Here is a 26,983-nt window from a genome sequence, read left to right on the forward strand (position 1 = left end):
TACGTGACTTTACCAAAAGAACCAAGAATATGAGATCAGCAAGGTATTATAGTTCATTTGTGGAAAGCACTTTGTGTAAGGAGTGCAGTAGTAAATTGTCAGTCATTAATTGTATTTTGTTTGTGACAGGGCATCTGCTTTGCACAATGTCCCCAACAAAAATGACACCGCACATACATCCCTGCGTACCCTCTTATTTACTGCCCTTGCTCTTGTACTGCGACACTTTCACAACCGTTATTGACCTGATTTATAGTCTTTAAAACGTAGTCATACCTCGGTATACGACCGCTTTGGAATACGTCGAATTTGGTATACGTCGTGTTTTGACGAGAGAAAAAATGTCTTGGGATACGACGTCTTGCTTGGGATACGACGCGCTTGCTAGAACTTGTTTGGGTCGGGATGAGTCACCGCGTAGACCCCGTTCATGACTCCTCCCCTTCCTCACCACCATCCTCGTAGGCTATCAACTCCTCTTAGCAAGGTAAATTGATGTTACATTTTGTTAAAATGTATTTTAATTTATTTATGCATTTATTTTAATGTATGTATGCATTTTAGTAATAAGTAGTGTCTAAATTATTTTATACAACCCCATTAATTTATAATATGCCACATGAAATATCATTTCTTATACACTGCAACGGATTATTTCCTTTCCCTTTATTTCTTATGGGAAAATTTCGTTTGGCATACGTCATTTTCGGTATAAGTCCAACCTTCTGGAACGAATTAACGATGTATACCGAGGTACCACTGTACATTTATTTTTCCACACAGGTAAACCATTATCAGTGTGTGTGTGTGAACTGAAGAACAAGTCAGGCTGGATTGCAAAAGGTTTCGAGTTCAGTACCCACGAACCTCACAAAGATAATTCATCATCAGCTCCAAAGCGATTCACGTTACTTATTGTTTTGCGGTCCTGTGAACGGTCGATGGCCTAAGCAAAACATCTATTGGAGTGTATTGCCGCAGGCCATCGGCACTGTTCACTTTGGCTGCCATACAATCGGGGATGTATCGATTTAGGACTTTGCATCATGCCAACCCCTGCAAGGATTAAACGGACATTCATCTTATTTGTACAGCATTTCAAGGCAACTGAGCAAAGTACTATTTGTGAGAGTTAAATGTTAACGTTATAACAGTGTACCTCCTCATATTGAATGCATAAATGTTTGCTGGTGAGCTCAATACACCAGCTGTGTGAATGAGTGAATCAGTGTTTGACTCACACATACACACACAATACGAATATGCAGCTCCAGGTTTGATGGAAGACAGCGCTAGGAATCGAAACGCTAATACGTGAAGAAAAGTAGCTACAAATAAATCACATTTTAAATATAATTGACAATCTTGATTTGAAGCTTTCGTGACTGCAGGAATCCATACTCTCTGATTATTTCGGCCGTCTTCAGGTGAGAAAAATAATCTCTCTCCCGTGCCAATATAAAGCCACCACAGCAGATCATTTTTCTCACCTGAAGACGGCCGCTTGTGTTGCGACCGAAACGTCGTGTTTTCTTTTATTAGTTTCAATCTACGTGATTTACCGAAAGAACCAGAGAGTACTATTGACAATGTCAAAATAACCCTCTTTTGAAACCACCACCTGTTAACTTTTAACTCCACAAACTTGGTGCTTAGGCCACAAGCGGATGTGTTTTTGTTTTCGTTTTCATTCTCAACTGAGTTAATGACAGCGTTGGCGTCAGTGCATGATATTTGCAACATAAACGAGTGCACGATACAGTTTAGCTACAATGTCGTGTAATCAAGCTCTACAGGCACACAAATGTGCCGTTACAGATTCCCACCGTGGCTTCCTTTGATCGTACTGTGGATATATGTTATGGAAATGCCCAGTCGCAGATTACCCGAACCATTTTGATAGAATCAAGCACGTTCTTAAGGGAGAATGATGGCATTTTTCATGGAATTTTAGCACAAGACGATGCAACCCTAGGAATAACAAAACCTCAACAAATAATCAACAACACTGCCCTGAAAGAAGAACAATATCACGGGGGACATTTCTGGAAATGGCCCATCTTTTGCGATGAAAAAAATGCAATTGCCTAAAACGTCACTAAAATGTTGTCTCTTTTCTTCCACCACGATGAATGGCCACAGCCAGAAGACACGTTATCTATAATATATATTCTTACCTTTTAGGGAAGAAGTGTTATTGACGAATGTTTGAAGTTTTCGTGACTGCAAGGATCCATACGCTTTGGTTCTTTCGGTAAAGTCACGTAGGTAAAAATAAAAATGAATAAAAAGAAATTAAAATGATGACGGACGCTTGTGTTGCGTCCGAAACGTCGTGATTTAATTCATTTTTATTTTTACCTACGTGACTTTACCGAAAAAACCAAAAAGTATTGACGAATGTGTTGACTTTGTGTTATTTGTGCTTGTCTACCACTGCCAATGCAGTACCGCACCAAAATGTGTTCAACCTCCGATAACAATCCTGTTTTACGCCAATTCAAAATACGTAGTTCCGCATAGCTACCAGCAGAAGATTGAATTGAGAAAAAAAATCCTACAACTCTCCGACACAATGAAGGCAACAGCAACAAGATCCACGGGTTTGCGAATGTTGGTTTCTTACACTGGACAAAGGTTAGCAACGGACGACACCAAAATGCATTTCCCCCGGGTCGGGGGTCAAAACTATCGGCGAAGCGAGACGTAAGCCAAGGGGAGGGGGGGCGGGGCTGGTGGAGTGCACCGCGTGTGGCGTCGTGTTCTCGCGCCTGTCGCCGTGGCACGTGCCGGCTAAGTGATGACGGTCGGGCCGGTGCGTCCCGTGCGCCCATGGAGATCGGAGAGCTTCTGGGAGATGGCCACCAGAGGAGCCAGCATCACCTGCGCGAAAAGGAAAAGGGGGCGCGCGCGATTTGTCACGATTGTTTTCATGCCACTGCCACGATCGTCGTCGAAAAATAAGAAGACCGCGATTCGATTGGATGTCAAACTTCTTGGTTCTTTCGGTAAAGTCACGTAGAATGGAAATAATAAAATAATAAAAATAAAACATAATAAAATAATTCTGACGACGTTTCGGCCACAACGCAAACAGGTCTGTCGGGAAGTCAGCGTCTGAAATCAGACGCTGTCTTCCCGACACACCTGTTCTTCACCTGAAACGTCGTGAGAATTATTTTATTATGTTTTATTTTTATTATTTTACTATTTCCATTCTACGTGACTTTACCGAAAGAACCAAGAAGATGAATCCCTGCAGTCACGAAAGCTTTAAATCGAAATGGATGTCAAACGTTAAACATTTCCATGCGACGGAAGCCATCGCACTTGAAAGAGGCGCCAACAGACAGAGAAGTTGAAGAGACCACTGCAAGGAGGTATCGGTGAAGGGAACAGTCATGCCCCAAGGGACTAAAGAATGACCATCACAGCCATCATTGCCTGTGATGAAATGATGAAGCTGTCGCACGGCTAGGCGCAAACTCACACGTTAAATAAATAAATAATTCCACTGCAGGGTGAAGACCTCCCCAAGCGGTCGCCAACTCTCACTAATCCACCTACTCATGAACGGCTTTCATCGCTCCATCTCCACGGTGGACGTCTTTCGGAAATGTTTCCACCTTTGGCTGCCACTCCATGGTTAGTCTCGACCACTGGGGCCATCAACACGGCCCGCAATGTGTCCTGCCCAAGCCCACTTGATTATTTTCTTACCACTGTCACCCAAACAAAGGAATAAATAAGTCACTCGACATTGCTCCGTGATTGAGAAATGCCACTCCAAATGAACACTTCTGCTCAAGAATGCCTCCCGCCCACAGACGTTTGAACATTGCATCGTCGCGTGCGTTAAGTGCCGTAGGATTACAAACTCTTTATTAAGTCAGTGCTCTTTGTGTCTAGTTTGTTGTCCTTCCCCCGCACCTCTGATTAGCACGGTTGGCTACTTATGGTACACGAAATAAGTTACACGTGTATCGGGCAATTGGCAACACGTGACAATGTTTTATCCGCAAAATTATGTAAAAACACGAATAGGAAAAGAAATGCTGTTATAGCCTCAGTTACTGTTAGTTACACAACATTCCGTAAAGAACCTGGACTCGTTCTTTGCGACATTGATGTTTCTGTCTTTGTGTAGTTGTTGCTAATGTGCTCACACACCACACATCTCCCTTGTAAAATAGTCGAGCAAGTGGTCAAACGGGACCATCACTCGTCTAACAAATCAAATAAACATAAAAGAAAGCGGAATTGTATTGATAAAATAAGTAATATTGAAAAATTATTTTTAAAAAACACGCTTTAATGATATGTACCCTACTCGTAATGGCAGAACTCCACGACTCCAGGAAGTGACCACAAAGCTTGGCATAACGTAAGGGGCCGTGGTGATTTACAGCCAACGTCAGTTGAGCGTGGCAAATTAGACCCAAGGCGAAACATAACATATACAAATTAATGTAAAAAAATACTTTTATTTATATATATTTTTAAAGAATATAGTATTGTCATCAGTATGACATAAGTATACCAAGTTTGCAGTCGATACCATATTGGGAAGTGGGTTACAATTGAGTAGCAAGATTTGAGATACGACAACAACAACAGACAGAGTGAGTTCATAGAAAGCGTGTAAAAAGATCGTTCAATTTATGTATTTATTTTTTTATGATAGAATATAGTATAGTCATCAGTAGGACATAAGTATACCAAGTTTGCAGTCGATACCACATTGGGAAGTGGGTTAAAATTGAGTTACAAGATTGGAGGATACGACGGCAACAACAACAACAGAGTGAGTTAAATAAAAACGTGTAAAACACTTCCTCGCTTGTGCGCACCTGAGGATCTTGGTAGATCTTGGCAGGGTCCTTCTCATAGCTGTCGATGTAGAGTCGGATAGTTGCCCCGGCACTGCCCGTTCCACTCAACCGGAAAATGATGCGCGAGCCATCGGTGAAGATGAGGCGTAGACCCTGGAGAAAAGAACAGAGATGGAGCGTACATTCTGTACTCCTTACAAACAGCAAATATCTCTTGACGTTAAACAAGGGCGCAAAACTGCTCATGAGCCAAGCTCGTACAGTAAAGCCATTCACGGATAATTTCTAACTGGGGGCGCTTTGGGTTTAATTGAGACGAATGACGTTGCGGTATTTGCCATATCGATTACTGTCAAAATAGCTTCACAAATACAACGATGCGACATGGCAAGAGTCATTACGACTCCGATGTGTGTAAAAATACTTGGCCTCGCGAAAGGCCAGCCTGCTAATTTTACCCAAGCGGAGTGAGGAAACACTGCTTGCTCCAAGGGTGTGTGGCCCACCCACTGCATGAATGACCCTGCTGCCAAATTATCCACTTGAAAAAATAAAAATAAAACCCCATTTAACTTTGCAAAAGTCTTTACTATGAGTGACACGATTAGCCAAGAAGCAGGTTTAATTTATGCATTGGGCAAATCGTAACGGACGATCGTCACAAGGGCCCCGTGCGTCCCGGGTTATGCTGCGCACATGCATTTGGGAAGCTTGCAAAAAAACATAACCGCAATGTAGACCCCCTATCACTTCGGCTACCATTTAACCCTTTCGCCGTATAAGGGGCCTGCAGCTCCCACCGTCGCTAATCTGTATACGTCGGCGCAAGATGACACCCGGAATATTCGCACCGAAATCCGATCGGCCCCACGACTGTCCCCGCCATGCGGCCGCGTCGGTGACTGCAACCGCCGCCCGAAGACAAAGATCCCCTGCATAGCCTGTAACAAGCTGTTGGGGCAAGTGCTGAGAGGAGAACCTATGAAGGCTGGCAAGCACACATGAGGAGGTGGGTGGCCAGCACCACGCCCGGCCGCCTTTGTTTCCCCAGTGCTGATGTTTACACACCGCACCGGGTGCTCAATTGAGGCCGAGTCGGCCTAGGGGAGGCCCAGGACCGGTTCAGATAACCGTCACTGGTGTTGGCCGTAAGCGGGAATTGAACACGGGTCGCCGGGTTCGTTGCGCAGCGCGCTAACCGCTACATCACGGCTCACCACCTGCACTGCTGCCTGCACACACAAGATCGATTTAAACTAAACTATTTAAATTTTACCAGGTAAGGCCCACTGAGCCATATAGCTATTTCTCAGAAGCGACCTGGCCACAAATGATAGCTCAACGAAGTGGCTTATCATGTGGAAATTTATAGCAGCCAAACACTTTAAACGTGTGATTTTGACTATAAATGTGGAGGGAAAAACCGGAGGAACTGGAGAAAAATCCACACGACCACGGAAAGAGAGAGAACATGCAAACTCCAAATATACAATAGGTGTCAGGGTCGGGATCGAACCCACGACCTCCTGCATACCAGGCGAGGGAGTTAACATCTCACCGCCGTGGCGCCCTAAGGTTCTTTCGACGTCAACTCCAGCGCTCGCAATGCGTGCGGTCGAATCGCGCGATCATTGAGAATTCAGATAAGATCCGGCCTGTCACCGAGTCTCACGCGTTCTCGTGCTGCCACCGCGCCCCGCATCTCACGCAGTGCCAAACGGCAGCGCGGCACAAACCTGGTTCTTGGAGACACTGCCGTCCACGGGGTCGGTGTAGGAGAAGTTGTCCGACTTGGCGACCGTGAAGGTCTTGTCCCCCTCGGTGAAGGCCTTGCCCACGAAGGCCGGGTCGAACAGCTTCTTCTCCAGGTCGGACATCATCGTGTTGGCCGCGCCCGAGTCCACCTCTTCGTAGTCGTAGCTGATAGAGGACGTGTCCGCTTTTAGATTTCGTCGTTTTTTTTCAAAACGTTATTAGAATTGCGAACGAATAAAATGGTTGATGCCGTCATGTAATGGGTTTGCAAATTTCACTTGCAAACCTGAGGCCCATAGGCAAAGCATAGGTCGGTCACGTGTGGTGGGGTAAAGTGTGGGTACTTCCACCTAATTCCCAGATGCCTGGCTAGCGTGGTAGCATAGGCCAAATACTTTATAGACGGGGAGCTCTTGAGCTACCATCTAGAGCAGGCCCCTTCTGTCAGCAGTGGAATGAGCAAGTGATTGCAGGGCTGCACCTTTTCTTTCCTCCATAACAAATGGAAGGTTTGTATCTGTGCCTATCGGTGTATGCGTGTGGGGAGCAGTCGTGTAGCAGTAAGCGCGCTGCACTATAAACCCAGCGGCCCAAGTTCAATTCCCACTCACGGCCAACACCAGTGACGATTATCTGAACCAGTCCTGGGCCTCCCCTTGGTCGACTCAGTCTCAAATGAGTACCTGGTGCGGTGTGTAAACATCGCCACTGGGGGAGACAAAGGCGGCCGGGCGTGGCGCTGGTTACCCACTCCCTCGTGTGCCATGCCAGCCCTTCATAGGTGCTCGCTCACAGCACCTGCCCCGAAAAGTCCGTTAGAGGCTATACGGGCGACCTTTTGTCTTTGCCTTGTGCGTGCGTGTCCATTTACCGGGTGAAGAAGTTGCGTCCGTATTTGGCCCAGTGCGCCTTCATGATCTGTTCGATGCTCTCCTTGCGGAAGGCGAGGATGGACAGCCACGCCAGCAGGGCCCACATCCCGTCTTTCTCTCGGATGTGGTCGGAGCCTTGGGTTCATTGTGAAACAAGGACACAAGCTTTTGCATCGCCAAACGTCGGGAGGCGTTATCTTCTTCGTCTAATGAATGGAGAAGTATCGAGTGGTGTTTCATGTACGAATGGGAGAAGAGAGGAAGCAAGAGGATCTGCGATTCGGCGGCGAGTTTAAGAAGGCATTGTTTTTGCATCGCGTTGACGTCCTGAAACGCGCCGAGCGTCTCTCGATTCCGTGGTCTGCGCAAGACGCATCTATTCAGTCTCGCCTTATTAGTGGTTTAATTAACATTTTCTAATTTAATTTACTATTGGCACTCCACCGCACCTCCTGTACATGTTTTCTGGCTTGGTTGGGAAGTTGGGATTGTGGTCTGGGATGTGTAGTAGTAGACCTCATCGACTCATTGTTGTTGTTGGTGCTTTTGGGTTTGGTGCCATTTCATAATTTGTTTATTCATTTTTTATTTTGCTTGGCACTTTATTCGGGTCTTCATTTGCTTGGTAGTTGCGGTATATGTGATGTGGTCCTTATATATACAGTTAATGTGCAGTGTTATGGGATGCTGTTAGCATGAATGACGCTAGATTAAAGAAAAGTATAATTATTATGCTTCTCGTTGCGAATGTTTGCACTTTATATTGAGCCTGGTGGCGATTTACTCTGCTCAAGTCAGCGTTCGCCACTGAGGTCGTGATGGGTTTCTTTCTTCATTCCTGTTTACGTCGGTGTTAGCCGCGAAGGTCGTGACGGGTTTCTAACATCATTCTTGTTTCTCCGTGCCCCCTGTAACCATTCCCGTTCCGCCGTAGTGTGCACCGATGCCCACTTTATTGAGGGCGATATCGGCACGTAAAATAAACATTCACTGTTGATGCGAGTTTCAAGATACGGTGACGGGGGGGCGGGGGGGTCTTGTTTGTGATGTTTCACCAGTTCCTTAAGGAGTACTTAGTATGTGATTCAAAGAGATAACTGTTAACAATATTGGGTCAGCAACCAACTGTATAGCCCCACGGCATGGGAGTCACATACGTATAAAAAGCGTTGCCTGATACACAAACCCTGCCTATAAAGTGCTGGACTGCAGGCCTACACCACCAGTCTGCTGGGTTATTATTGCAAACACAACGTGCACACTCCCTCGCGCGTTTGCGTTGCTTGTTTAGGATACGTACCCGTGCCGAAGCTCTCCTCTCCGCACAGCGACAGCTTTCCCGCGTCCATCAGGTTCCCGAAGAACTTCCATCCCGTGGGCACCTCGAACAAGGCCACCTTCTCCACCTCCGCCACCCTGCAGACGAATCACACGACCGTCCCTGTCGCTCGTCCACCGGGACCCAGGGCCCATAAACTGTGGAGGTCCCAGGGCCCACAACTGTCGTTATGCGACACGAGAGTATTTTTCGATTTAAAGCAGAGGTCGCAAACGGGTTTTGATTCCTTACCCGTACCCGGCCGCACCAGGGTCGCAAACCAGGGTCGCAAACCAGGGTCGCAAACAGGTACCCGTACCCGGCCGTACCCGTACCCTACCCATACCCGGGTACGGGTATCGACCTCTGGGATGAAGCCATGTTGCAGGCTCGGGTGGGTTGATTCTAGGAATTTGAATTGTGAGAAGAGACAAGACGTTGGGAAATGAGTGACAAACCGTTACTCACCAGTGACTCACGGTCTACCCGTACCCGGCCGCACCAGGGTCGCAAACGGGTACCCGTACCCGTACCCGGCTGGGTACGGGTAGCCGGGTATCGGGTAGGGTACGGGTATTGGGTACCCGATTGCGACCTCTGATTTAAAGCTTTCGTGACTGCAGGGATTCATTTTCTTGGATCTTTCGGTAAAGTCACGTAGAAGGGAAATAATAAAATCATAAAAATAAAACGTAATACAATTCTCACGACGTTTCGACCACAACACAAGCAGCCGTCCTCAGGTGAAGAACAGAGATGTTGGAAAGACGTGACTTTACCGAAAGATCCAAGAATACGAGAGTATTTGTTTCAGTTTTGTCATTTTGTCAATCTCATCCCGGATGTGCCAGAAGAATCCCTTAGGACTGCTCACTCTTCGTGTTCGAGAATGGTCCGCGGAGGTGGATACCACAGAGTTACCTCCAAGAACCCGTCACGTGACCCCTGTTTGACATGGGCAGCACTCTCGTATGCCCGTGATGTGAGACAGAGCAGGATGGCTGGGAAGGTGGGGTGGTTTGCGCCCGAGTTAAGAGCCAGCGGTGATTAAACCAAGCCATCAAGCACTTCGAGTTGAACTTTAATGCTCAACTGTGATACTGAACTAAAGGTTAAACAAATTTGAAAAGAATCCGTGAGACGTTTATGGGACACGGAATTTTGATTTACGTTTAATTGTCCAAAATATATACTTTTTGAGTGGGTCGTAAAACAGTGCAGCCTAAGTGGAAATGTCACATTTTAAATGGCGCTGTAGAGCTCATCCTGCGCGCCCTTCTGCGTTGTTTATCACGCGATGTCCACTCGGCAGCGTGAGTTACATTTTAATTCAGTGTTCGTAAAAAGTGCTCTAAAAGGACATTAGATTCAAAACTCAGCTGCCCGGGTTTTAACCGGATCTGCATTGGCTCCCTGTAAAGTACAGAATCGACTTTTAATATTATTTTTCTTATCATGTTTAAGGCCTCGAATGAGTTGGCTCGTAAATATCGCACCACCTATCTGCTTTAGTTTTATATTCCACAGTGAAAACTTAGATCTGCTCATTCTGGTCCACTGCTCATTATGATTCCAAAGACCAGACTTTGTGCTATAGGAGACAGAGGCTTTTTGCATCCAGGCTCCACGACTGTGGAATTCCCTTCCTCCTCGTTCCATGAGGGAGTCTGAGTCCATTACACTTTTTAAATTGCGTCTTAAAACTCGCCTGTTTTTAAAACGGCCTTTTTCCGTAACTTAAACCGCTTTATATAAAGCACTTTGAGGCCTTGTGTAAATTGCGCTATTATAGAAAACCGAGTTTATTATTTTTATTGTTGTTGTTGTCGTTATCTGCGAGACAGGGCGCGTGAAACGCACACATAGCGCAACGTTGCCAAGCGCTTGGCTCCAGTAACCCCACGGCTGGCCATTGCGTGAAAACAAAACACCACTAACACGGAGCGCGGCGTGTTTCGTATTCGCCAATTAACTCTCCCGATGGGCAACGCGTGGGGGCCAACGAATGAAGGGTTGGTTGGTTGAATGAGCGCTCTGTTCACACGCCACGAACGTATCGGTCGTCCGCCACCGCGGCGCTAACAGGACTTGTTGTCTCAACACAGCCGCCCCCATTGTGCTCCTAACGCAGACCACATGGTACGCGGCGTAGATTTCATAGAGAAGCCGGCCTGTGTTTACGCTCAGAGGCACGTTGCGTTACACAGACACTGACATGAGCTCTTCAATAAACATTATTATTTAATGACTGTTGCTTTAAATAGGCTTGCTTAAAGGAAGATGTAACCCAAAAACACAAATGGCTTGGATATCTTAGATACATAATCACCAACACATGTCCATGCGGCCACCTCATCTTTTGAATAATCTGTGTTTTTCTCGATTGGCATCGGCTCTCAGTCAGATATTTTTGGGTGGAATAAAGTGTTCTGCCGTGGGGGAAATGTTGATGAACGATGCCAGCACCCAAAGGATTCCCTGGGACTCGTTTGTCGCTGCCCCTGGCTGCCCCTGGCTGCCCCTGGAGCTCTCGGTTCCTTTTGCTGCTGTCGCTGTTGCTGCCGTTGGTGCAGTGGGTGCAGCAGTGCGCGCGCTGTGCCACGAACCCAGTGTCCCGAGTTTGATTCCCGCCTCACGGCCAACACCAGTGACAATTATCTGAAACGGTCCTGGGCATCCCCTAGGTCGACTCAGCCTCAAATGAGTACCTGGTGCGGTGTGTAGTAAACATCGCCACTGGGGAGACAAAGGCGGTCGGGCGTGGTGCTGGCCACCCACCTCCTTGTGAGCCATTCCGGCCTTCATAGTTGCTCGCTAACAGCACTTGCCCCAACAGTCTGTTAAGGCTACACGGGGGATCTACGTCTTTGCTGTTGGTGATGGGCCACGGTTGCTCTGGCCCTGGCTCTGCTGCGGTGTTCCGTTGCTCCCTGAACCTCCCGAACTTCGAGCCAAAATCGTTTTTGTTCAATTTACAAATGGCCCTTCAGATGTGATTGCAATTAGACGCGACGTAAATTATAATCGTTGTTGTTGTCGTCGTCAGTTTAATTCGTAGGTTTTCGCGACCAATATCATCCATAATATGTTTTTTGGGTTAGAGCGCGTGAATATAAATGTGTCGTTAAACCCGCCACCACTCGACACGAAACAGGAGGATTTCTCCACAAATCTGGCTGTCGCCCGATGAAGCTACAGTAGTTGTAATTACTGGCAAAACGTCGTACTCAGACTGTAAATGTTGTGGATTTGCTCTCCAACACACCGGTGTGCTGTACGAGTAACGAATTGGCACGTTCTGTTCACGTGACAAACCTCACTAATTGGCTGTGTCGGGTGGCGGCGGGTTTGACGACACATTTATATTCACGCGATCTAACCCAAACAACTGATATTGTGGATATTGTTGTTGTTGACACTCTGCTCTGAACAAATGAGCGGGCGAGTAATTGAGCAGCGCCAGGACAGTAACACGACAATTCACGTCTCCCCCTTGTACGTAGTTTCGCAACGTACGTCGTCACTTTATTATTAACACCGCTGCCCGACTCGCGTCGCCTCGACCTACACGCTTCACGTCGCCGACAGCATCATCGTCCGTCCTTCCTCCTCGTTATCCGTCGACTCTCAGCCTCCGCCTCCACCACCTACTACCGTGTAAGTCGCTTCTACGGTTCACCTCGTTTCGATATTCGTCGTCCCACCTTTCAGGAATGCACCCCCCCCCCCCCTCCAACATAACCGGGGGCGACTGCCGTACCAGCGAAGGAAGCCGGGCGGTGCGCTGCAAACCGTCTCACGACGCGATCGCGTTACAGTCGCAACGCAAGACGGCCTCGTTTGTAACCGGCTCTGCTTGGCGCGCACACGTATGCACAGTCTGTTCTCCTATGGCGCGTGTTGTTTTCACGACGCGAATTGGATATAACACGATGAACGTTTGAAGGAACGCATTTTTTATCGCATGGATGCGAATTGGATACAATTTCGACCGAATGAACGGAACTATGTCGCGCGAGTAGGAAACACGTTCCTTCGGAGTGGGCAGGTAGGAACTTGGTTGGACGGCGCATTCGTGCGATCCGTGTCACGCGGCGCAAGCTGCGTGGGGCGGCGCGTCACGTGGTGCTGAGCCCGCCCGAAGCGCTCTATGAAATACGAATCGAGGGCGTGGCTATGCACGACAGACAGACAAATAAACCCTGGTGGGCAGTGTGGAACTACCTGTGTAAGCGGTTGTACGGCTGCCTCGGTGGAGCATCGCGCAAAGGCGGGATGCTGCCGGATGCTTCTAGATGCTACCCAAGCACCTCGGTCTTTTTTCGGCCGCATCTCACGTGTTATCGTGGACTGCGATTACCCCCGAATAGTATTTCATTTATTACAATGCGCCTTGTCCGTTACGCGGCGATCTTCAGGAATGCAACTACCACTGCGTTATGGGCGGACAGACTTTACGTCCGTCCGTCCGTCCGTCCGTCCGTCCGTCCGAAGGTACGTACCGGTCGATGGCGCCGCTGGTGGGCATGCTACGCGCGAAGCCCTTGACGCCCGTGCGCTGGAAGAACGGGATGCACGAGATGTTGGCGGCGATGACGGCCACCGAGTCGGAGGGGTTCACGAAGAAGCCTTTGTACCCCAGGATCATGTTGCGATCCTGCACAGGGGCCACGACGCGGCACGATCGCCCCACTGTTATCCATTTACCCGTTGATGTAAGTCGTTACCAATTTACCCATGGTTCATACTCTTAGTTCTTTCGGTAAAGTCACGTAGGTAAAAAATGAAATTAAAATTAATAAAAATAAAAACAATAAAATCACGACGTTTCGGAGGCAACACAAGCTTCCGTCTTCAGGTGAAACCGTCACGGCAAAAAATCTGTATCAAGTGATACAAAATCTGTATCAAGTGATACAGATTTTTTGCTGTGGTGACAGTTTCACCTGAAGACGGAAGCTTGTGTTGCCTCCGAAACGTCGTGATTTTATTGTTTTTATTTTTATTAATTTTAATTTCATTTTTTACCTACGTGACTTTACCGAAAGAACTAAGAGCATGAATCCTTGCAGTCACGAAAGCTTCAAATCTAGAATTACCCATGGTTGTCGACTGTTATCAATTTAGATATTTTCATTGACTATTATCAATTTGTTATCAATGTACCCGTTCTTATCGACTGTTATCAATTTACCTATTGAGGGTTCCACGGTGGAGAGATGTTAACTACCTCGCCCGGTAGGCAGGAGGTCGTGGGTTCGATCCTGATTCTTGACGCCTGCTCTATATTTCGATTTCGAATGTTCTCCCTGTCTCTCCCCCTGTGGTCACGTGGATTTTTCTCCGGGTCCTCCGTTTTTTTTTCTCTCCACATTTTGAAACATGTGTTTAGAATACTCGGCTACTATACATTTCCGCGCGATAAGCCACTTCGTTGAGCTATCATTTGTGATAGCCAGGTCGCTTCTGAAAAAGAGCAATATAGCTCAGTGTGCGTTACCTGGTAAAATAAAAAATAGTTTAGTTTTATTTTTCGATTTAAAGCTTTCGTGACTGCAGGGATTCATCTTATTGGTTCTTTCGGTAAAGTCACGTAGAAGGGAAATAATAAAAGAATAAAAATAAAACATAATAAAATACAATTCTCACGACGTTTCGGCCACAACTGTTGGAAAGACGCTGTCTTTCCAACAGCCCTGTTTTTCACCTGAGGACGGCTACTTGCGTTGTGGCCGAAACGTCGTGAGAATTGTATTTTAATGTTTTATTTTTATTATTTTATTATTTTCCTTCTACGTGACTTTACCGAAAGAACCAAGAAGATGAGTTTAGTTTTGGCTCATTGTTATCAATCTACCCATTGCATTCGATGAACACCAATCTACGCGTCGCTATCGACCACTTGCGAATTACGTGCGTCGCCCCGCCCTGGCGCCAGCGGCGGGCGGACTCGCTCACCCCGTCGCCGTCGAAGGCAGCGCCGACGCCGAACTCGCCGGACTTCATCGCCGTCACGAGCTCGGCCGCGTACGTGAGGTTGGGGTCCGGGTGGTGACCCCCAAAGTCCTCGAGAGGCTCACAGCTGACGGCCGAATCCTCCGGCGCGCCCAGCTCCTGCACCAGCACGCGACGCACGTACGGTCCCATCACTGCGGGGGGACGCACGTACACACGCACGCACACACACACACACACACACGCACACACGCACACACACACGCACGCACGCACGCACGCACACGCACACACACACACTCTTAATTTAGGAGCTTTCGTGACTGCAGGAATTATTCTTTGGTTCTTTTCGGTTAAGTCACGTCTAAAAATAAAATAATAAATTAAAATAACATATTACGACGTTTCGATTGCAACACAAGCAATCATCATCAGGTATAAAAGAAATAGCAACAAAAATCTAACTAGAAAACTATAGACAGACATACAAGCAGACAGACATCACAACGGCACACAGAGAAAGGACACAAATTGGCACAAAGAGAGGGGTCGTTTCTGTGACGGTCCCTTAAATATAGAGAGGGGGGGGGCGGGGACGGAGAGAGGGAGGGGGCAGAGAGAATTAGCATATCAATGAGTGTACGGCAACGTACTGCTGTTGCAAGTAAGATGACAATGTGGAACGGGCACGCAAGCTTGAAAATTAGGAGACAGGCACACGAAAATTAAATAACCTAGCAAAATATCGAAATGTGATGTAATACAACACAGAGAGTCAGTTAACACACAATTAACGCATAGCCTGGTTGATTACGTGTTTCAAAATTTGCTAAGTTAGAATTTTAAGTGTGAAAATTCCAAAGAGAGGACACACACACGCGGGACAAAGACCCCTAATGTAGCCTTTAAGCAGACTTGTGGGGCGAGTGCCGTTAGCGAGCAGCAGCACCGATGACGGCACGGCGCACGAGGGGGTGGGTTGGCCATCACCACAGCCCGGCCACCTTGGTCTCCCGAGTGGCGACGTTTACACACGGCACGGGGTACTCGTTTGAGGCTGAGTCGCCATAGGAGAGGCCCTGGACCGATTCAGATAATTGACAATGGTGTTGGCCGTGAGCGGGAATCGAACTCGGGAGGCTGGGTTCATAGCGCAGTGCGGTAACAGCTACACACACGCCCGAACACAAACACACGTACCAACAACGACGGTCATCATTGGCCACCCAGGGACGGTGATGTCAGTGGCATGTTGTTCACAAGTTGTCCAGCCATCCAATTTGGCCATCTGCGACTCTAGTCAGAATAAATGTTCCCCGTACTCTTTGGTTTTTTCGGTAAAGTCACGTAGGTAAAAAATAAAATAAAATAAATGAAAACAACTAAATTAAATCACGACGTTTCGGGCGCAACACAAGCGTCCGTCATCAGGTGGGAAAGCGTGGCCTACTGCTGATGCAGACTGTTTAAAGGTTTGAAATGGGTGTAGCCTAAGGGTTATAAATGAGTGGCTGGGTCTAGTGATGTTAATGTGAGAAATTAGCATGTAACTGGGTACGGAATTGGCTATGTTAATGTAAGAGATTAGCATGATGTTAAAGTGAGAAATTAGCATGTAACATGCTAATTTCTTACCTTAACATTACTAGACCCAGCCACTCCTTTATAACCCTTGGGCTACACCCATATCAAACCTATAAAACAGTCTGCATCAGCAGTAGGACATGCTTTCCCACCTGATGACGGACGATTGTGTTGCGCCCGAAACGTCGTGATTAAATTTAGTTGTTTTCATTTATTTCATTACATTTTTTACCTACATGACTTTACGAAAAAACCAAAGAGTATGAATCCTTGCAGTCACGAAAGCTTCAAATCTAGAATGATATGTTCCCCTGCCGCGGCTTTAGTCATGTCTTCATCGTTTTAGAGTATTTGGCTGCTATACATTTCCACGTGATGACAAGCTACTTCGTCGAGCCGTTATCTGTGCAGCCAGCTGGCTTCTGATAAAAAAAAAACTGTAGAGCTCAGTTGGCCTTACCTGGTAAATAAAAAAAATGTGTTTTCATTTAAACAGTTTGTGTTTGTCTTAGCCGTGTTTCTGTCCACCCTCGAGCCCTTCCATCCAACGTCTATTTCCCCCGCACGTGTCCGTCCAACTGTCCCCTGTCCATCAGCAAGTAATTCCGTCGAGAATGTGTCCGACCTGCCAGGCCCCGGCCCTCACCTCCGTGCATGGCGTCCACGCGAAGCTTCAGCGCTTTGGGGCCGGTGAGGAGCGACTTGATGGCGGGCAGGTCGAAGATGTCCTTGAGCATGACGAGGTAGTCCTCCACCGAGTCGATGATCTCCACTGCGGGCAAAACAAAAACCACGCACACAGCCACCGCTCCGGCATGGCCACGGCACCTTGACCTCCTCCCTGACGATGCCCTGGCTGACCCCCCCGTCTGACCCCCCTCCCCGTGTCTCCCTCCAGTGGTGGACGCGTGGATTTTTCTCCGGGTCCTCCGGTTTTTTCCCCCCTCCACATTTAAAATCTACGTGCGTTTAGTGATACGGGTAGTGATAGGGGTGGTGATAGGGTTAGGGGTAGAGATGGGGGTAGTAACAGAGGTAGTGATAGTAGTTGGGGTAGTGATAGGGGTAGTAATCGGGGTAATGATAGGGGTAGCGGTCGGGATAGTGATAGGGGTAGTGATAGGGGTAGTGGTAGGGGTAGTGATAGGGGTAGCGATAGGGGTAGAGGTAGGGTAGTGGTAGAGGTAGGGGTAGTGATAGTGGTAGTGATAGGGGTAGTGATAGTGGTAGTAATAGGGGTAGTGATAGGGGTAGTGATAGGGGTAGAGGTAGGGGTAGTGAGAGGGATAGTGATAAGGGTAGTGGTAGGGGTAGAGGTAGGGGTAGTGATAGGGGTAGTGATGTGGACAGAGACAGGGGTTGGGGTTGGCCTGGCCATAGCCTGGATGGCGGGGGCAGGGAGTAGCAGTAGCAGCAGGGTGGGCTAAAGGATGGGGATTGTTTTAAGGGAGGATTGGAAGCTGCAGGTTGTTATCGTGAAGATAAATGTTTAATGTGCTGCAGGGGGATTTGGTTCCAGCCACGAAGGGTAGCGAGAAGGGAACAGGAACGAGAGCGCAAGACTGGGCACAGGGCGAGGGAGGCACAGAGAGGCATGGCAGAGACTGTGAGCATAGAAGATGGGATGGGTTAAAGAATTAAGATATAATAGTCTTTGGGTCTTGATCTGGCTTCTTCTTGGACAGGAGGTTGAACTTGAACTAGACAATTTAGACAAGACTCTCTTGCAATCACACTTAACATTGGCAGAAAACATGTCTACATCTGATTGGGAACATGTAGATAACATGACTGCCTCGTCAGCCGCCTCAATGTCAGCTAAATGCAAAGATAACCTGATTGCAAAGTTCAACCTCCTGTCCAAGAAGAAGCCAGATCCACACATTAAAAAGTTAGACGGTGACAAGATTGTTATCAATCAGAGTAACAGCCAGAGGTCGCAAACGGGTTTTGATTCCTTACCCGTACCGGGCCTCACCAGGGTCGCAAACGGCTACCCGTACCCGTACCCGGCCGGGTACAGGTAGCCGGGTATCGGGTAGGGTACTGGTATCGGGTACCCGATTGCGACCTCTGGTAACAGCCCAATTTCCGACAGCCTAAAATCGGTTCTCGCTAAAGGGTTGAATTTGGCAGTCACCCCTAAACACATCCCAGTTGATGATATCGTTGCCCAGGTCGACGTAGCCCTTTCAGGGTTTGGGCTTCACTAGCTCCGCCCACTTCGCTTATGACCCCTGGGCTACACCCATCTCAAACCTTTATAACATCCTGCCTCAGCAGCTCTCTCGCTATTTTTTCACCTGATGACGATTGCTTGCGTTGCGATCGAAACGTCGTGATATTTTTATTATTTTTTCTATCTACGTGGCTTTACCGAAAGACCCAAACAATATGAATTCCTGCAGTCATGAAAGCTTTAAGTCAAGATTTAATTAAGATATGAGTGAAGCTAGATAGGGTGGGGCAAGACCATGGATCAGATCAAATCAAATTACTGCTCTTGCTGTCGTCGTCGTCGTTGTTTTTGTTGTTGTCAGAGTCAGTGGTGAATATTAAATAGCCGGAGTGGGCGAGCGATGGGAGTGTGACGCGTACCGGTGAAGGGCTGGGCGCTGCCCTCGACGTTGAAGGTCTGCGTGCCAATCTTCGTCAGATCCACGTTGATGTCCGGGCAGGTGAGGAACTCCTTCAGCGTTTTGCTCAACTCGAAGATCTTGGCCGTCACTCCCTCGGGTGCAGGCCCTGCCACGCGCGCGGTTCAGTCCCAACGGCGGCGAAAGATAAAAGTAAATAAAGGTTCCACGTGGATGAGCGCCATCTCCACATGACGTTGGAACAAAACAGTCGCTACGACCTTAACAAGTTATTTTAAATTTTACCAGGTAAGGCCCATTGAGCTATATAGCCCAATGAAGTGGCTTATCACATGGAAATTTACAGCAGCCAAATACTCGAAGTGCATGTTGATTCTAAATATGGAGGGAGAAACCAGAGGAGCCAGAGGAAAATCCACACGACTACTGGGAGAGAGACATGAAAACTCCAAATATCCAGGTATCAGGGTCGGGATTGAACCCACGACCTCCTGCATACCAGGCGAGGAAGTTAACATCTCCTAGCCACCGTGATGATGATGATGAGAGAGACACACAAATATACAGGTATCAGGGTCGGGATTGAACCCACGACCTCCTGCATACCAGGCGAGGTAGTTAACATCTCCTAGCCACCGTGACTTTGACTGGGAGCCACCGTACAAGAAACGGCAGCGCGGTCAAGTGAAGTCAATTTGTAATTGTGTTTAAACACGTGGCGCCTATCCGGCGCAAATCACCACTCGGACGGCACGGGGAAGGTAGCGACCTCCATTGGCCGTGTTGAACTTAATGCCGAAGTCTCCGTTGGGGCCGCCGGGGTTGTGGCTCGCCGTCAGGATGATCCCTCCCACCGCCTTGCGCTTGCGGATGAGGTTGGACACGGCCGGGGTGGAGAAGATGCCTTTGTGTCCGATCACCAGCCGCCCAATCTGTGGTAAATCACCATCATCACCATCACCACCACCATCGCCATCATCAAGAGATCACCGTTGCTGAGATGAAGAGGTCATCGCGGCCGATTCCGATGGCATTAACAACGCTAAGCTCCATGGGAACGGATGACAGCACAGACGAGACGCACGGTACAAATGATGCAATACATACCGATGACAAACAGGGTTAGTAGTAAATACAAATCTAAATCAATTCTAGAATCGAATCGTTAGCCTGAGCCATGGGGGGGGGTGTGGGTGGGGTGTGAATCGTGCGACGGGTGGCGGAGGAGCCACCAGCACCACGGTTGAGAACCGCGCCCGCGCGCCGCATTCTATAAGCGGCGCGTTAAATCAGGGAGTAGTGCGGAACCCCCGTTTTGCAGAGCACCCACGCGGTAATTTTAGCCACGTCACCGCGTCGGAAAGGTCAGTGCTATACACGTTCGCCGCGATTGCACGTCGTGCCAAGACCCCCTGCACGGATCTGGGAGAAATACATTTTGGGAGATACCATTTCAATGACAAGAGATTTTTTTGCCAGAGGGCACATTCTGTAAGCATTAGCAGCACAAACCTTTTTATTTTATTTTTATTTCAGCAGGTAAGGCCCACTGAGCTACATAACTCTTTTTCAGAAGCGACCTGGCCAACAAATGATAGCTCAACGAAGTGGCTTATCATGTAGAAGTTTATAGCAGCCAAATACTCTAAACCAGGGGTCGGCAAACAAAATAACAAGAAGAGCCATTTCTTTCCAATTCGGTACAAAATTCAGTATTTCAAGAGCCGCAATGCATCTGAGTACATACTGTACATACGTACATATCATCAAGAAGCAGCCCGTAAAGAGCCGCATGCGGCTCCGGAGCCGTAGGTTGCCGACCCCTGCTCTAAACGCACGTTGATTCTAAATGTGGAGGGAAAAACCGGAGGACCCGGAGAAAAATCCACGCGACCAACGGGGGAAAAGACAGAGGGAGAACATGCACACTCTAAATATACAGCAGGCGTCGGTCAGGATTGAAACCACGACCTCCTGCATACCAGGCGAGGTAGTTAACATCTCGCCACTGGGGTGGACGCTGGCTTCAAACTGCGAACATCCGCCACACCAAAGCGGCCGACCGCGATACGGCCCAGCCAGCCGGTCGGGCCGTAGCGCGTCCGTCTCTGGCCTGCGAGGAGCAGACGGTGGGCGGTGAGCACCGGACACACGCTTGTGTTGTTGTTCCGGAGACCGGGAGATCAACGATCGATGTTCGGTCGCCGCCTTGTCGGCATTCGTCGTGATTTCTCACTTAACAGAGTGGGCCGCGTGAAGGCTGCCATCTTCCACCTCCGCTCCAAAAACGACGCAATGCCCGATCCGCAAACACGACGGCGACATCACACCGATACACTCTCGGCTGCTCTTGACGCGGTTATCTGGCTCGACCTACTGAACGTAAAATTATAATTTGCTGCTCTGCATCTACATCAGCCATACGAAAGAAGAAGAAGACCGGACACGCACGCGCACACACGCACGGCACGTACTCCGTTGGCCGCCGAGATGCGTGCGATGAGGGCAATGGCGTGGTGCATGTAGAAGCGGCCGTCTCCGCCGCATAGCAGGGTGGCCCCGGTTCGCTCGGCGGGCTCCAGGGAGCCCAGCACGGCCTGCACGAAGTTCTCCGCATAGTGCTCCTTGCTCTGGAAGACGGAGACGCGCTTGCGCAGGCCGCTGGTGCCGGGCTTCTGGTCATCGTACGGCTTGGTCGGTACCCGCACCACCTTGTGAGCTGCCATGGTTGACCGGCGACCTGCGGAGAGGGTGCAGGGGTCGATTGTGTGTGTGTCCGTGTGTGTGTGTGTGTGAGCTGAGTGGACTTGCCGATGACTGGTACCAGCGGTGTCAAGATTGGCCTCAGTGGAGGAGGCTCGTGAAGGACGCTACTGGGCAGTTGGAGGCAGTCACCCTCCAATAACAACGGAGGGCGGAGGAGCGATGCTCACAACAACGAGTGGAGCGCCGGGTGGCTAAAGCACAGCAAGTTGGTACAGTAGGGGGCACAGGTGGTGCATCAGCCAGTCATCTCGGTCATCTCGGTCAGTCGACCCGTGGCACCTGCTGGGTCTGCCCCGTGACCTCCTGCCAGCGGGCGTTCGACACTTCACGTGGCCTCAAGGTGCATTTGGCCTGGCACAAGCGTCGTGGTGACGTCACCGCCACTTAGTGGCGAATGGCGGTTGTTGTTGTTGTGTACGTCAAACCCGGCGACATGAGTTGGATTCCCGCTCACGGCTACCAACACCAGTGACGATGATCTGAACCAGTCGTAGGCATTCCCCTAGGCCCACTCAGCCTCAAATGAGTACCTGGTGCGGTGTGTAAACATCGCCACTGGGGAGACAAAGGCGGTGGGGAATGGTGCTGGCGACCCACCCCCTCGTGTACCGTTCCGGCCTTCATAGGTGCTCGCTAACAGCACTTGCCCCAACAATCGGTTGAAGCTATATGGGGGATCTTTGTCTTTATATGTCCAAGCGGTAGCACAGCGGTGAGCACACTGCGCTGCAAACCCGCCGACACAAATTCGATTCCCGCTCAGGGCTACCAACACCAGTGCCGATGTTCCTGATCCAAACGGGTTCTGGGCATTCCCCCAGGGTTGAACATATTGCTGCCATACATAAGCGTAGAGTGTACCTCCCATTATCACCAGTGGATGTATGTTGATTTTATTTAGTACTGTACGTAGCCAACCGTGCCAATCGACTCCTGTGCCTGTATATAAAGTAGGTATCAGTCTTACACACGTAGTATATCAATTATGCAAGTAATGTACAATTTCTGAAAGCACTATGCAGTACACCTATTAGTCCACTCCTTATATACACATTCTAAATCAGGCTTTTGTTTACTGTAACGTGTATTTCGGACATTGTAGAAATGTAGAAACCTTATATGTGTATATGTCCGTGTGGATATCAAGACGCAGACGTTTTTTAAAATGTATTTTGGATTATAGGTCCCATGCATTGAGATCATCAGCTGTTTTACGACCAGATTTACCACCAATACGTGAGCTGCATTAAATGTACTGTACATACGATACTCAATGTGGCATCACACTTAAAATCGCATGCAAAGTTCCTTATTGCCTGTCCAAAGTCCTAAAGCCAGTGATGGCAATTCCACGTTCTTATGGCAAGGATGAGTCGGCCCAGAGGAAAACCACTGCTGTCGATTTCCCACAAAGTGGTACTCGAATCATACACCCCAGTGGGATGATGGGCTGACATGACCCCAAGTTACTGACAACGCATGGATATATTGAGTACATTGCCACAGCATGTGCAATGGTATGCATTATGCAGGAGATCCATTTGCAGTTAAGTAAGACGGAGGTTACTGCATAGGAAGTGACGGTTTAATGTCAAAGCCTCTCACCAATTCCAATCGAAATAGTTTAACTATCCTCGTCCAAGATGCAGAGCCATCACGTTCACAACACCCAACCATGTACGGAAAAGGAAGGTTAAAAGGTCACGCGCTATCAGTCGGATATCTATACACGGATCACAACTTCATGTACAAAACTACCCTTCTTACTAGCATTCTGATCACGTTGCGTTCCTGCATTTTGCACACCGCAGTCACAACCCCGAAGAACACGCGAACACGCGGACACGCAAACAAACATATGCCTGTGATGCGAACCGTGGCTCTCAAAAAATACTGGCCGGTAACCTCTCTCAGTGTGAACACGAAGTCCTGAATTACAGTGCCAATTGGCTGACACTAAACCACCTCTAGATCACAATTGCCCAGAATCAGAATATGTATTTCTCCTGGAGGAATCCGATGAGCGAAAAAGCTATAAAGATGTCCAGTGAAATGTACATCCGAAATCGTGAAATACAGGTACAACAACGGATCTTGATGATGACGACGACGATAACAACAACGATAATGACATTGCTTGCCTGAGTTCAATGAGTCTTGTCTTGCAAACTCCTGCACCCACAGTGGCAACTGAGGACTCTGCACCGACTTTCTGTGCATATATAGTGCACACACACACTGCACTGGTTGCTAAATATAAAATCAGCCTGTGTCTGCAACGATGACATTTGACTCGACGAATGTATCCCTAGACCCACACACCCTCGCCCAACCCCCTACTACCAACCACTGTCATCACCAGCCTCGGCCGTGGTCAATCCACTGCTGAATGGAGATCCCCCTCCCCAACCTGGTGATCACAGCTGAGATGCAAATAATTATTATCCGTGCGGCACCACGGTGCTTGCACGCAAGAACTGACCGCGATCGCTCCATCTCCCTTGGCGGACGTGCTCCGTGCTCCGTCCTTTGGCTGCAGCTACGGAACTACTCTTGACCATTGGACACGTCTTCCCGTCTAGCGGGCGCGCCCTTTGCAATGAGACCACTCTTCTTAAAGGCTTCAATGACAGGTCACTCAAATCTACCGTGTTCTTCTTTCCCGTCTCTCAACGCGACAGCGATTTCACCAAGCACACGCAGACTCTGAAACGTTTTCACCAATTCAATGTGGAATGTTCTATATTATTGGAAGATATTTTCTGTAGGAAGATATATTCCAGCTCAATTGACCCTCAATTATGTAAACTAGCCTTGCCTGGTATGCTGGAGGTCGTGGGTTCGATCCCGACCCCTGACGACGCCTGCTGTATATTTGAAGTTTTCGGTGTCTCTCTCTCATCATCATCATCACGGTGGCTAGGAGATGTTAACTACCTCGCCTGGTCTACAGGAGGTCGTGGGTTCGATCCCGACCCCTGACGCCTGCTGTATATTTGGAGTTTGCGGTGTCTCTCTCTCATCATCATCACGGTGGCTAGGAGATGTTAACTACCTCGCCTGGTATACAGGAGGTCGTGGGTTCGATCCCGACCCCTGACGCCTGCTGTATATTTGGAGCTTGCGTGTCTCTCTCTCTCCCCGTGGTCGCGTGGATTTTTCTCCGGGTCCTCCGGTTTTTCCCTCCACGTTGAGAATCAACATCACCACGCGTTTCGAATATTATTTGGCCGCTGTACATTTCCACACGATTGGCCACTTTGTTGAGCTATCATTTGTGACCAGGTCGCTTCTGAGAAATAAGGTAATAGCTCAGTAGCTTGACATAGTAGCGATTTTCTTACCTTTCCTATACATTTGCAGTGCTATCGAGTTTTTGTATTGTTTGTTCGAACGTTCTGACCCCATGCCCCTACCGGACATCTGTGAAAAATATCTTTATAGCTCGTCGGATTCCTCCAGCACAAATGCATACAGTATTCTGATTCCGATAACAATTGTGCAGAGGCGGTTTCTTCATTAGGGCGATTGGGCGACGCACCACCAATGTCATTCAACCACAGAGTTTCGCGAGCCGTTACTGTGCCTCTGGATATAGTCCAATCAGCGTCATCCTACGTTCTGTGGAGTACCGCCTCTTTTTGGCCGATTTCACTCCGGCTGAGAATCGCCCAGAGTGTTCCCATAGACTTACATTCAAAGATGTTTTTTTTCGAACGGCGGGCGCTGCAATGCATTCTCTATGGCTTCCGGGAGGGCTCGCACTAACGTGCTTACGTCATCATACGTAAGCACGTTTCATCCAACAATATTATTTGTCGCCACCTAGTGGAATCTTTAATAAAATAAACTGAGTGGATTGTAATAATAGTGAGTATAGAAACAAACAAGATGTATTGTAAGAGTCACTTTATTTTGCATTAATATTAAATAAGTTAAGTTGCCTTTACATGCTTAAGCTGTTAATTTATCCATTGCATGGGTGGACCTTATCCTTATCAATCATCCAGACATTTGCCCCCCCTGAGAGATTTTGCAGGAGCCGCCACTGCAATTGTGTCACACATTATTGGGTCTTTCGGTGACTTTACCGAAAGACCCAAGAATATGAATGCCTGCAGTCACGAAAGCTTTAAGTCAAGATGTAATTGTGTCACACTTACCTACGCGTAAAGCACTTGACCACCTCGATGCAATTGAAACGCACCGCGTAATCAGGGAGTTGACAATGCCCTTCAAGAGACTATCCACTGCTAGCCTGTTTCACACGTGTGCTAGGTGTACCGTACACACACACACAGGACACACACAGGACACACAGACGACAGAGAGACAGAGGCACTCTCACCGCTGTGACAACACCACACACACCATACTCACCACCACACCTCCACACTCATCACCACACCACACACCACCACCACACACACCACCACACCACGCACCACCACCACACACACCACCACACACACACACACCACACACACACACACCACACACCCCACACACACCACCACACCACACACACCACACACACAACCACACACACCACCACACACACCACCATAAAACACCCCACATACAGCACCACCACCACACACACACACACCACACACACACCACACACACACACACCACACACACCCCACACACACACAGCACACACACAGCACACACACACCACACACACCACACACACACACACCACACACACACCACCACACACACACACCACCACCACACACTACACACCACACACACACCACACACACCACACACACCCCACACACACACACCACCACACACACCACCACACACACCACCACACACACCACACACACACCACTACACACACCACACATACACACACCACACACACACACACCACTACACACACCACTACACACACACCCCATACACACACCACACACACACACACACACCACACACCACTACACACACCACACACACACACACACACCACACACAGCACACACACAGCACACACACACCACACACACCACACACACACACACCACACACACACCACACACACACCATCACACACACCACACACACACACACACCACCACAAACACACACCACACAGACACACCACACACACACTACACACACACCACACACACACACCACACACACACCACACACCACACACACACCACACACACACCACACCACTCACCTTGGCGATGTCGGCAGCGTCTCACTTGCAAGCACGGGTAGCAGGACGCGGTGCGGCTGTAGGAGTGACGTCACGGCTGTAGGAGTGACGTCACGGGCGGA

The 26,983-nt window shown here is 48.6% G+C and overlaps 1 protein-coding gene across 3 annotated transcripts; it reads right to left on the reverse strand.

The window, feature by feature from the left end:
* PGM1 (phosphoglucomutase 1) lies at positions 1-26,983 on the reverse strand. Of its 3 annotated transcripts, XM_078877058.1 has the most exons (13): positions 26,883-26,981; positions 25,843-25,953; positions 21,388-21,653; positions 19,683-19,845; positions 18,915-19,061; positions 16,963-17,088; positions 14,736-14,926; positions 13,280-13,434; positions 8,760-8,875; positions 7,459-7,594; positions 6,569-6,752; positions 4,851-4,985; positions 1-2,883 (listed from the first exon to the last, which is right to left on the reverse strand). In XM_078877058.1, exons 3-13 carry the CDS (start codon positions 21,637-21,639, stop codon positions 2,794-2,796), a joined length of 1,695 nt encoding a protein of 564 aa, XP_078733184.1. In that variant the 5' UTR covers positions 21,640-21,653; positions 25,843-25,953; positions 26,883-26,981; the 3' UTR covers positions 1-2,793. The 3 variants fall into 3 exon arrangements, with proteins under 3 accessions (XP_078733184.1, XP_078733183.1, XP_078733182.1); XM_078877057.1 differs by lacking the exon at positions 25,843-25,953 and having other exon boundaries at positions 26,883-26,983; XM_078877056.1 differs by lacking the exons at positions 25,843-25,953; positions 26,883-26,981 and adding an exon at positions 23,821-23,899.

The sequence above is a fragment of the Lampetra fluviatilis genome, chromosome 46 (genome assembly GCF_964198595.1).
Source record: "Lampetra fluviatilis chromosome 46, kcLamFluv1.1, whole genome shotgun sequence".
NCBI lineage: Eukaryota > Metazoa > Chordata > Hyperoartia > Petromyzontiformes > Petromyzontidae > Lampetra > Lampetra fluviatilis.